Source organism: Hyperolius riggenbachi, chromosome 5 (assembly GCF_040937935.1).
Source record: "Hyperolius riggenbachi isolate aHypRig1 chromosome 5, aHypRig1.pri, whole genome shotgun sequence".
Lineage (NCBI taxonomy): Eukaryota > Metazoa > Chordata > Amphibia > Anura > Hyperoliidae > Hyperolius > Hyperolius riggenbachi.
Genome location: NC_090650.1, coordinates 292,653,369 through 292,666,745, shown reverse-complemented (window position 1 = coordinate 292,666,745; position 13,377 = coordinate 292,653,369). Strand labels below are relative to the sequence as shown.

Sequence of the window (13,377 nt, the reverse complement as noted above, 5' to 3'; positions counted from 1 at the left end):
TCGGAGTGTATCTTTAAGGTACTCTTTGACCTTCAGAATACCACCCGTTTTTGACATTTAAGAATTTTCAGGTTTACATTCTCAATGGATTCACATCTGCCCTGTAGAGAGTCCGTATGTATAGTACACTGAATAACTTAAAGGACAACGGAATTGAGAAGGCTTGTGGTACGCTGCGCCAGAAGTGTCCTATGTAATGTGTGCACATACGTTGCCATGCGGCTCCTACGGCAGTCTGTGTGGGACCGGAAGTCATGTAAGCCTATGACAATGCAGGTGTTTTAAAAAATGTTGGCGGCGGAGCGCATATGCAAAACCACATTTTTACAATACGCTTTCACACACTTCAGTATTTCTGAAACAGGAAGTGAATGCAAGCATCACTTCCTTTTTGGATGTTGAGCAGAAGGGGATTACCGCATACTAACTTGGTAATCCCCAAAGGCCTTTTTTGGCGGTGTGGCACCAGGGCCACACCACAAATCCTTAGTCTGAAACCAGCCACATGGATGTAAGTGGTATTTTATTCATTATTGCAGCGTAAAGGATATAGAAGCTGTGATATTTATGTCATTTGTTGGTGCTCTGGCCATATGACATGCTATAAAGCTTGCTTTAAAGAAAGAAATGCATATAAATTGGGTGGATATTTAAATGTTAAATTCAGGAGATAGTCTCGCCAGTCCATGATCCAGCAGGGAATTTATAAGAACTATGGTTACTCAACTAAAACAGTTAGGCCTTTCCCATGCACCAGCTGGGCACTTTGCAATTTTTAAGCACAGGCAGTGGAGAAGCATCTGTACCTGGGAGGCACATCTGAGTGGGCGGTGGCTGCACTCACACATCAAGTGGTTACTTTCTGCCCAGTAACCGACTGTGTGTCAAGCACTGGCACACGTGTGGCCATTAACGTTCCCATTTAACTGCATTACACTACAACCAGAAGGCACATGGTAGCCAAAAAACAGCTTCTGAACTGCCAAGGGCCAAGCCTGCAGACCTGCCTTCTATGTGAAAGCAGCCTTACAGAAAAACGAAAAAGTTAGGTACTAGCTGTAATTTTTAAGGAGCCTTGTCTACTCTGTTCCTGTTCTTGGGATTTGTCCAAGCCTTGTATGGTAAATGGGTGATAAGTGCACATAGGTGTCTTGATACTTGCACTGGGGAGTACTGATAATTATATAGAGCGTTTTTTCTTAAAAGCCAGAATGTAAAAACAGCATTATGACTTAAGCTTACCACTGCCGTTCTAGAAGCAATTTATACGTAGACTTCTTGTGGGTTATACTGTGTGATATTCTAATAATGTTTTCATTATCATTCTTATTTTTCATTCATTTTGTCTATTTTTATCTATCTTTCTCCTTTTTAATTCTGCTTTATAATCAACTTCAGGCAAAGAAATAATAATAATTCTGGAAATAACATAACAAACACATCACTTGTAATACTTACATTATGCTTTGTGTATTTTTTTAATATATTTACCTCAAAAGTCATTATTTTACGTGTCCCATGTGTTAACAGCCTAGTGAATTTATATTTGCATAAGTATTTGCTAGCATTGGTCCCTTTTTAGATATTATTATAATTACTGTATTGTAAACGGATCCCAGTAATTCCATATTTATTATTGGAAATTACTTAACCTATTATGGGTGTAGGTGATACTTCATGTACTTTGACTTGCTATAAAGAAATTTGAGTTCTGCTGTGTTAGCATCAAATCTGAGGCCCCCTTGTATTATTCAGTTTCTCATTTGGCCACCAGATGTCACCATAATACCATTCTGTCGTTCTGAAACATGAATAAGACACTGAATATCAGGAACACTTGATATCTACCATCACATATTGTAGTAATGATTACTAAGTGGCATTGCATTTTGTTTATTCTTATGTAGTTTGCCTACCTACTTTTCTGTTGCAAGAAATGTATAGATTTTGGTGTTTTGAAAAGAAACCATTTATGTCCTATAGCTTTATAAGTGGAAGATTTTATGAACGTTTGTCAGTCAAATTTTGTTTATGAACCAGACACTCATCTACTTTTCCGGGGGAAAATAATAATAATAATATTGACAGATTTGCAAATAATGGGAAGAATCATGTATTCAGGGTGTGTTAAGTACAGTTTTAAGACGCTGAATTAAAGCGGACCTTAAAGTGGATCCGAGATGAACTTTTACTCATTGCATAATTGTGTTCCTTTCCTATTGTTTATAGGGCATTCCTCAAGCCAAATACTCTGTTTTTGTGTTAATACTATAATTCCCTATAAACTAAAGAAGCCACGCCCATAGGTTTTCAGAGAGCCAAGGCTCTTTCAGACAGTAGCAAGGGCTCATGGGAGCTCAGTCTGGGCAGGAGGAGGGGGAGGTATTACTAGCCAGAGATTTCAGAGGAGGAGGGGGGATTAGGTTTTTTTGCTCAAGATGCAGATAAGCCTGCCTCTGTGTAATGTTTACAAACATGGCTGCTGTCATTGTATCACAGGAATATTCAGTCATATTCTATTAAAGCTGTTTGCAGCTACATTTGCTGTGTAAACTATCTAAACTTTAGATAAGATATATACAGTGGCTTGCAAAAGTATTCGGCCCCCTTGAAGTCTTTCACATTTTGTCATATTACTGCCACAAACATGAATCAATTTTATTGGAATTTTACATGAAAGACTAATACAAAGTGGTGTACACGTGAGAACGGGAATGAAAATCATACATGATTCCAAACATTTTTTTTACAAATAACTGCAAAGTGGGGTGTGCGTAATTATTCAGCCCCCTTTGGTCTGCGTGCAGTCAGTTGCCCATAGACATTGCCTGTTGACTAAGTAGAGTGCACCACTGTGTAATCTAATGTCAGTACAAATACAGCTGCTCTGTGAAGGCCTCTGAGGTTGTCTAAGAGAATATTGGGCGCAACAACACCATGAAGTCCAAAGAACACACCAGACAGGTTAGGGATAAAGTTATTGAGACATTTAAAGCAGGCTTAGGCTACAAAAAGATTTCCAAAGCCTTGAACATCCCACGGAGCACTGTTCAAGCGATCATTCAGAAATGGGAGTATGGCACAACTGTAAACCTACCAAGACAAGGCAATCCACCTAAACTCACAGGCTGAACAAGGAGAGCGCTGATCAGAAATGCAAGCAAGAGGCCCATGGTGACTCTGGACGAGCTGCAGAGATCTACAGCTCAGGTGGGGTAATCTGTACATAGGACAACTATTAGTCATGCACTGCACAAAGTTGGCCTTTATGGAAGAGTGGCAAGAAGAAAGCCATTGTTAACAGAAAAGCATAAGAAGTCCCGCTTGCAGTTTGCCACAAGCCATGTGGGGGACTGTCACAGTAGCCCTACTGTTCAGACCGCAAATTGCCTTCCAATCGGTTTCAGCACACAGACCATGCAAGCTTTGGTCGCGATCTTTGCGCAGAAACCGACAGAAATTTGGGCAGCAGCCCGACCAGAAGGGAGCCTGTGGGTTACGGAAATACACTTTGCACACTAGTTCAGGGGATAACTGCCACCACCTCTGTTACCATGGGACAGAGGAGCCCGCTGACTGTCTGAACCTAGATCTACAAATAAAAACGGTTAAAACACGCTGTATTCTGTCTAGCTAGCAACAAAACAATAGTAGCGTCTCTTCAGAAGTCTGGTTCAGTTTGTGCGGCTGCGAAGCAGGGTAGCGGAACAGTGAATGACTTGGATAAAGTCGTTTATTCACGGCAATATAAATAATTAATATATACAGACAATTATTAAAATCAACAATTATTAAAACAGTAAGCCAGTATGAAAAATAAAAGAAAGGGAGAAAAAATACTTAGTTTTATGGAAAATGTCCTTTTGTGGGAAAATCATCAAGTCCTTGGTTTCAAGTTCGCAGAGTTCTTTGTTTCAGCTAAGTTCAAGCAAAATGGCCACCACTTGTTCCTCACGGTGGCCGTGTGTTCATGAAGGTGGAAAAATGGAGGAATGAGGGAGTGGTCCCTTGCAAACACTTTTGAACAATGCCCACCTTTGGGTGGAGCCTCAAGTACAGCCCAGGGGTTGGACAGGGGCGGTGAGCTCCCTGGAGGGGTGCTCTAGGCCCACCAAATATGACATTTGCCATATCTCGGCTTACGCTTTCCGCACACACATGACCATCACATATTCATATTTCTCAGACTAGGCCAGTTCATATGATACCAAACTTGGGCATGTTTGCATGCCCGGTTAAAAAATGGTGGAATCCCCTGAGTTCTGGTTATGCCAGTGGCCCCAATTTAATATCAAAATACTCACAAGATCCGGACCAGCAGAATGATATAATTTTCACATTTCTCACCTGAACGGTATTCATTAAATATGCAAAAAAACATATACAACATTCATTTCTTCCTGCTTTTTGCTGCAGCCAGGATGTCTAGTTTCAAGCTGTCCAAGTAGTTGAAATCATCAGCACACCATAGCATATTAACCCCACCAACTTTTTATACCATATTGTGATGATCCGCTCAGCTGGCTGCACAGGCAGACAGCTGTTTGTCCATTCCTCTAGTCTGTGGGCTGCAGGTCTCTGGAACAGAGACCTGTCTTTCCATTGCAAGTTTCTGGTCTGTTCTCTTGCTGGGGAATTTGCATACATTTGTTATGCAAATCCCCTACCTGCCTTCTTTGATGACTGGCACTATAAGAGCTTTATGTTTCCCAGAAGGCTTTGCTGGTCATTTCCCTTCCATGCTCTGTTCCTGATGGACACTGCTGGAGTGTCAGCCATTGCTATCTAGTATAGTTAATTCCTGGGGGTTGCTTTAGGCTCCCCTTCTAGCCCAGTCAAGTTGTATTATCTGTAGTGCCTGTTCTGTCTTGTCTTGCCTGTTGCCATTGTCCTGCCCCAAAGGTGGTTGACAGGAAATGGTTCTGATCTCTGTTCTTGGAGTATAGCTGGTGCAGCGGTTGCTACCAGCTATCTCTTCTGTTCTGTCTCCTGGGATCGCGCTAGCTACTTTTCGCTAGCGCTGGGGATCCTTCTGTTCTGTCTTCTGGGATCGCGCTAGCTACTTTTCGCTAGCGCTGGGGATCCTTCTGTTCTGCTACTCTGTACCTGGATCGCGCTAGCCACTTTTCGCTAGTGCTGTGGATCCTATCTCTCGCTTGTCCCTGTTTTCGTGTGTCTGTCTTGTCCGCTACGCTTGCTGCAGGCTCGGTGAGGTAACCGTTAAGCAAGTGCTCGCGTCCTTTGTTTCATGTTTGTCTGTCGATGGTTAGTTAGGCGTGCTTGTCTCTATTGTGCTTATCACGTGGAGACCGCGCATAACCGCGTGCACTGTTGCGAATGAGTGCGGTGTTCGCGGTTAGCTAGCGTTTATTATTTTGTGTATCTCCTTATTGTATTATTTGCTGTGCCTTTGCTACCCTCGTATTCTATTCTGATCTGCCTTGTGTCACATCTGGCGATCGCACCTCTCGCGATCGCGTTCCTATTTCATATCTGCTGTTGTGTGTGCGCGGTCACGGAGTGGCGACTGGATTGGCGCACACACATACAACTTGTCCCTTTGCTCATTCGCAATCGCCTCTCTTGCGATTGCGTTCTGCGTTTCGTACAATTCCTGTCTGGCACTTGTGGAGGTACAGAGGATTGGTTCCTCTGCACTCCCCAGCGCCATCTGCCGACAGGAATTTCCCTCTACAGGTGCGTAGCACCTTTTGCTGGGTGCCTGCAAATATACGCTTGTGGAGGATTTCCGCTGTGTCAGCGCACGCGTTGTGCGCTGATCACGGAGAAAGTTCCACAATCGTTACACATATGAACAACACAATCCCCCACCTACAAATGTGTGACCTCACAACATTATGCAATGATTGACAATAGTAAACATTGTACTTCTCTTTAAACTTAATGAACATCAGAGTGATCAATGAATCCAGAAATCATTATAGTGTACACAGTACTACTATGGTAATAAATCTTACCCCTTCGATTTGATCCCACTGTCCCAGGTGATGCCAACTGTAATAATTGCCAGTAACATTTAAATTTGGACTCTGGCCCTAAGATTTATTACCATAGTAGTACTGTGTACACTACAATGATTTCTGGATTCATTGATCACTCTGATGTTCAGTAAGTTTAAAGAGAAGTACAATGTTTACTATTGTCAATCATTGCATAATGTTGTGAGGTCACACATTTGTAGGTGGGGGATTGTGTTGTTCATATGGTATAAAAAGTTGGTGAGGTTAATATGCTATGTAACCACATGCCTTGATAAAGGGGGACCCTGTGTGGCCCCGAAACAATTGTTGGTGTATCGTGTGGAAACTGGCACAATAAATAGTATGTGCGTTGGAAATTGGTGTGCTGATGATTTCAACTACTTGGACTGTTTAAATGTGACACTGCCCATGTCACTTCATCAAGCACCCATACATGGATAGACGGTGTGCCGACTTCTCTTGTGGATTGTACATAGTTTCAAGCTGTGACTAGCTTCCTGGGATCGCCCTGTATGAAAGGGACCTTTTGGTTCCTTTAATTAGCATCTGAATGTGAAATCAGCTGGGACAAGCTTTGAGTTTGCACCTCTGGCTAACAGGTCACAGGCACCAGGTTTCATGAAAAGAACTCTGCTGCTCTTATGAAGACAGCAGAGACCCTCCAGGCTGGACTGAATGGTATCCACAGACATGAGATTCTGATTTGGCAGCGCAAGGCAATCGAGGCAGGAAACCGATTGCGGTTGCGTTTTCGTTTCTCACGACTGTTCCGTGACAGGGACACAGTAAACATGTGGAAGAAGGCGCTCTGGTCAGATGAGACCAAAATGGAACTTTTTGGTCAAAATGCAAAACGCTATGTGTGGTGGAAAACTAACACTGCACATCACGCTGAACACACCATCCCCACGGTCAAATATGGTGGTGGCAGCATCATGCTCTGGGGGTGCCTCTCTTCAGCAGGGGCAGGGAAGCTGGTCAGAGTTGGTGGGAAGATGGATGGAGCCAAATACAGGGCAATCTTGGAAGAAAACCTCTTGGAGTCTGCAAAAGACTTGAGACTGGGGTGGGGGTTCACCTTCCAGCAGGACAACGGCCCTAAACATAAAGCCAGGGCAACAATGGAATGGTTTAAAACAAAACATATCCGTGTGTTAGAATGGCCCAGCCAAAGTCCAGATCTAAATCCAATCGAGACTCTGTGGTAAGATCTGAAAACTGCTGTTCACAAACGCTGTCCATCTAATCTGACTGAGCTGGAGCTGTTTTGCAAAGAAGAATGGGCAAGGATTTCAGTCTCCAGATGTGCAAAGCTGGTAGAGACATACCCTAAAAGACTGGCAGCTGTAATTGCAGCAAAAGGTGGTTCTACAAAGTATTGACTCAGGGGGCCGAATAATTACGCACACCCCACTTTGCAGTTATTTATTTGTAAAAAATGTTTTGAATCATGTATGATTTTTGTTCCACTTCTCACGTGTACACCACTTTGTATTGGTCTTTCATGTGGAATTCCAATAAAATTGATTGTGTGTGGTAGTAATGTGACAAAATGTGGAAAACTTCAAGGGGGCCGAATACTTTTGCAAGCCACAGTAGACAAGCTACTTGTTTATAGTTAGTTTTTCATCTCGGATCCTCTTTAACTCAGAACTTCCACTCTGCTCTACAAGATAAGAACTGCATAATAATTTTTAAAGAAAAACATTTCTTTGTTACAGCTTACAAAAACTTCTGCCAGAAATCTGCAGTGTGTTTACTTCCTGATTTAATGGAAGCAAACAAAGGTTTCACATCCTGTGTTTACATATTAGCTGTGTCTCCGGAGGACTGACGAATGCCTGTGCCGAGAGATCAAATCACACTTCTGATTGCTTGAAGATGAGGAATCAGGCAGGCTCTTCTCTCTAAAAACACACAGGGTGCATTATCTCTGTTTTTCTTGTGTCCTGTGCAAGAGTTCAGGTCCTCTTTAAATGTCATATAGTAACATGTTTTGGAATTTCACAGGGCCTTTTAGTTAGTAACTTACATGTATGCCCCTGTACCATTAAAGTGTTGCAGCTGTAAAGTTCTGACTTTGCTGTGCTGATGTTCACTAGTGGAAAGACTCCATATCAAAGTTAAAATGTATCTTCATACAACAATAAAAATGTGCCCATGTAGTAGTTTCCAAACTTGTATTAAAGATGCCCAGCATAGTTCAGGGCCTTCCACAATCAAAATACAGATGAAAAAAGTGACTGTAGAAATTTCAAATTTCCTCCTGAAATCTACTCCCATTTATGTGCTGTGTGTGGTAGGAATCAATCACAGTCAGATCAGATTCTGATCAGAGAGCGATAAATCGGCTTGCTACATTGGGGGGAAAATCTGTGGGTGTATGGCCACCTCAAGTATGTATTTCAATATTTTCTTTAAATTGTTATAGCAGTTGTGTCTGCTTGAATCTTTCCTTTATTTATAACTTAATAACTTATGTTCTTCTTTTTTCCTTTGTTTTAACAGTTCCCTCTTCTTTATTGGATCTCTTCAGAATGTGCTTAATATGGAGACTAATCAGAGACAAGAAGCAGAGGAAACTCCCCTTGTAGAAAAGATGGATGGAAAAACTGATAACTCTGAGCACATCTCTGGCTCTCAGTGTGAGATAGCATCTGAGAATGTCTATGATAAACAACCCGTTTCAGAGACCTGTAGCTCAAGAATAATGGAGAGCGAAGGTGTTGAAAATCCACCTTTGGCAAAAAGAATAAAACTTGAAATGGAACAATGTAGTCTGGAGGAAGGGGTTTCTCCTAATAGAGACTGTTCTCTTACAAATAAAATAAGTGAAGTAGGTGAAAGTGACAGCACTTCTGATAAATTGCATCCACCAGCCTCCACAGAAACATTGTCTGCTACAAGCCAAGAAGTTCAAGATCAAGCATGTGCCAGTGTCCTTCAAAATATTGAGATCCAGACTGTTGGAGATAGTGGCAGTACTGATGAAGATCTTCTCCATTCATCCAATCCAGAAGAAAATACTGTGGTTGACCCTGCAGCCCCTGCAGTTCAAATTGAGACACATTACAGCACTCTGGCAGAGGTTTCTTCAAAAGCAAAACAAATGTGCAAGAAAAAGTCTAGTAAAAGACAAAAGTCCAAGTTAAACCAAAGTGCACGGCGGAAGTCAGACTCATTCCCAAATTACATTCAGAAATATACTGTTGTCAGTGAAAGTGGCAGTGAAATTTCTTCAAGTGAGGGCAGTGGAAATGGAAATAACCTTATTGGGCAGGTCACTCATAGCTTCTCAGAATCAGGCCTTGAAATGAACAGTTCTACAAGAAGTTCAGATTCCTTGCTTCAAAGTACCAAACTCTTCAAATCTAGCCTGAAGAAGACGAAATCAAAAACACAATCTACACCTATATGCAGCACCATTAGCAAAATAATTGCCAAAAGAAAGCAAGACAGGAAAGCTAACTTAACAAAAGGCTTGTATAGAAGAAAACATTGTTTTACACAGTTGAAAAAGCACTTGCAAATGCTTAAGAAGAAAGGTACACTTAAGGATCATATTGCAAACATAAAAGGCAAAAAAGTGCCTCCATGCTCCACTCCACCTATAGACCCAAAAAATAAAGATCCTCAGCATACTGACAGCTTTTCTTATACAAGCATTATTAAGGATGCATCGTGTGCAATTAATATCCCTTCATCTTCTTTTGAAATCATACGCACTAATCCACCTATGGTACAATATGGCTGTATATATTGTAAAACTGTGGTTGCCACCAAGGAAGATATGTTTGTTCACTTTTGGAAGCGACATGCAAAACAAATGAGAATTTATTGCCAAACATGTGGATACTCTTGTGTGGCAAGAGGAGACTTTGAGAAACATTGCCAGAATGACAAGCATGATAAGAGAAATGTGTTGTTAAATTGCTATTTGTGTGGTCTAGATGCCTCCGATGAGTCAACTTTCAAAAGTCACATGACAGCCAAACACAAGATGCCCTTTCATTGTTGTGTTTGCAAAGTATTCTTTAAGTCTAACGATGATAGAGTGCACCATGAAACAACAGAAGAACACATTTCTGACAGTAAAAATAATTCACAAACTTCTGGTGAAGTCAAGCAGGAAATAGAGGTTGAAGTTTCTCTGCCAGCAGTAGAAAGCAGTGCTGTTGTCATGTCTGATGAACCTGTGTTTCAGAAGATGGTAGTGAATGAAGTGAAGAGACAACAATTTCAGTGCAAACAGTGTTTTTACAAGACAAGATCGTCAACTGTTTTGACCAGGCACATTAAACTACGCCATGCTTATGAATATCACTTTTTATGCAAGGCTTGCAATATATACACATTGCATAAGGAAGGCATGGAAAGACACATTAAAAGGAGCAAACACATAGAAAATGCAAAGAAAAACAACATCGGATTACTTTTTGAGGAATGTATTGAAAGAGTTTTGTATGATGTTTTTCCTGAACCTGCTTTTTCCCATAAGGATTGCCCACAAGGTGAAGAGGTTACTGTTACCTCTACTGAAGACTCTTATTGCTCTAAACACGCCCCTCCTCACACAGAACTCACTCTTCCAAGTACACCAAAAAGAGGAAGGCCTAAAGGAAATCTCTCCATTTCTTGTCCTCACTGTGGTCTTACTGCTTCGAGTCTTACAAATCTAAAAGTGCATATACGAAGGAAGCATACACATCAGTACAACTTTAAATGCAAATTATGTAACTATGACACTGTGACTAAAGGTGACATGGAGCGTCACTGCTTAACCAAAAAACACATAAGCCGTGTAGAAGAGCAGCCTGTAGGCCAGCGGAAGAATGAAATTGTAGTAACAATAGATGGGCCAAAATTTGAACCGACTGTTAAGAAAAAGGGAAATACAAGCAACGCTAGTAGCGAGCATGTTGGAACAACTTCTGTGGCTTTTCCTGATCTTCAAAGGGAGCAGCCTATAGAAACTGAAAGCATGGCAGATTTACAAAGTGAGTGTAGCATAAAAGATTCCATGGACACCACTGCGGATGGAAATAATCAGGTTGACCGTTCACTATTCACTTTTAGTGGAAACAAATGCACACACTGTAGTTTTGTTGGTGATTCCACAGCTTTAGAGCAGCATGTGAAAGATAAGCATGCTAGGGATTGTGAATACTACTGTAAGGCTTGTGATTTCTATGCACTGTCGCATCAGGATATGAATACTCATGCAGCCACTGAGAATCATAAGACTAACCATGAATCTTCCCAGTCTAGTGTGTCACTGGCTGAAAGGATGGCTTGTAACTTCTCAGAAGATGCTGCGAAAAGCCCATACCAAAACAATATGGGGGAAGTGCCCGTAGACGCTGTTCAGAACCCAGAATTAAACACAGTGGATGTAATGGAGAATAGCGTGGTAATAGCAACTGAGGGTGGACTCATGGATGCTGGTCAAGATCTAATCTCTTATGGTGAGCAAAATATTGATGTGATACAAAAAGAGAGTAGGAAAGATGAGAATAGAATAGGGGATATTCCAGTACAAGAGTGCACTGTTAATGTAGTTAATGCAGAGTCAACACCACTGGAAAGTGATCCTGCAGAAACAGACATTACACTAGAAAACAGTTTTGAGGAATGTACTGCTAACATTTCAGGAAATGTCAGTACATCGGACAGCATTGTCAGTACATACAGAATAACTGACAGTGACAACCACTTTGACTCTTCAATTGTGAAACTGAAAATGGAGTGTGATAAACTAACAGACAGCCATAACAACAGTGGTCCAGAGTCTAAAGCACCAGTAACCAAAAAGAAGAAGACTCAAGGTGGTTCTCATCGAGAATCCAACCGAATTCAGTGTGGTGAATGTGGCTTCCTAGCAGATGGGCTCAGTGGTTTGAATGTCCACATTTCAATGAAGCACCCCGTAAAAGAAAAACACTTTCACTGTTTGCTCTGCGGCAAATCATTTTTCACTGAAAGCAATCTTCACCAGCACTTGGCTAGCATTGGTCACCAAAAAAATGAACAGGCCAGCTTTGAAGAGCTACCAGAAGGTGGTGGAACTTTTAAATGTGTCAAGTGCACTGAGCCTTTTGACTCTGAACAAAGTTTGTTCATCCATATTAAAGAAGAACATGAAGAGCTGCTGAGAGAAGTGAACAAGTACATTGAGGAGGACACAGAGCAGATCAACCGGGAACGGGAGGAGAATCAGGGGAACGTCTGCAAATACTGTGGCAAGACTTGCAAAAGCAGCAATTCCATGGCATTCCTTGCACATATCCGCACACACACAGGTATGTCAGATGGAGACAGACATTCTGCATAACATAATATTTATATGAGTTGTAAAATGCCAGGGAGAATGGTAAGAATAACTGAAGTATAAATCAGACAGACCAGAAATATTATGAAACGCGTACTCCACACCGCCAAACTTGTCGCTTTAATTTATTTTTGTAAGTCCTCAAACATCTTCATATTATTTGCTTCAGTTCAACATAAATTGCAAATATGCAAAGTTTTTTCTATTGCTGACATCTTTTGAAAATGTTTTGACTTGAAACAGAGCTGAAATTCAGGATTAGCATTTGTCAAAACAGTATGATGGAAACGCTCGGTCTTTATTTCTGCATAGCGTCACTTTATATGAAAACTAATAAGAGCATTGCTTACCCTGACATAACGTTTATCCACAATCAGTAGTTTTATTTGTATTGTGATTATTACGTGAGTAAATCTTGAAAGGTTTTTTTTTTTTTTTTTTTTTTTTCTCCATCTGTAGTTTAAGCTTTAGTATGAACCTAAGAAAATCAAAGTATGCCTTTTGTAACGCATAGAGATGGTCAATGAGGCGAAAATAATTCTGGCATGTTTACAATGGTAATGCAAATTGTATGCAGATTGGATTTTGGCCAATCAAATGCACCTCCTGATCATTTCGATTAGCCAAGTTTCTATTTCTTTCCGGTTTGAATTAAACTTTCATGCAAAATGCAAGCTATATGCATTGGCATCTTATTGGCCATTTCTAGTAACCAATCGGCTCCTTTCTGCTGTTCCATCCCCAAGGTGCCCACTAATAATACAGTCTTGATTGTACAATCCTACCAACTGCATGTAGTAGACGGCTGAGTTAATACACCTTGAATTGATACTCTATGTAGTCCCTCATACTACATAGAAGTGGTAAGTTTGTACAATCATATTGCATCATTAGTGAGCACCTTAAAGTGTACCTGAGATGTGGTGTACTGGTGTATTTATACTTACCTGGGGCTTCCAACAGCCCCCTGAGGAGTGTGGGCTCCCTCGCTGTCCTCTCCAGCCGCTCTGCTGTCTTGTATTCCCCCTCAGTAATCCTGCCAGTCGC

At 41.3% G+C, this 13,377-nt stretch overlaps 1 protein-coding gene across 1 annotated transcript in view; it reads left to right on the top strand.

Moving 5' to 3' along the window:
- Positions 1 to 13,377, top strand: part of ZNF407 (zinc finger protein 407) — a 716,766-nt gene that overhangs the window by 44,825 nt on the left and 658,564 nt on the right. Inside the window, exon 2 of the mRNA XM_068237071.1 lies at positions 8,511 to 12,301. Within this exon, the coding sequence (XP_068093172.1) occupies positions 8,551 to 12,301 (3,751 nt within the window). The 5' untranslated portion in view covers positions 8,511 to 8,550. The remainder of the gene's footprint in view (positions 1 to 8,510; positions 12,302 to 13,377) is intronic.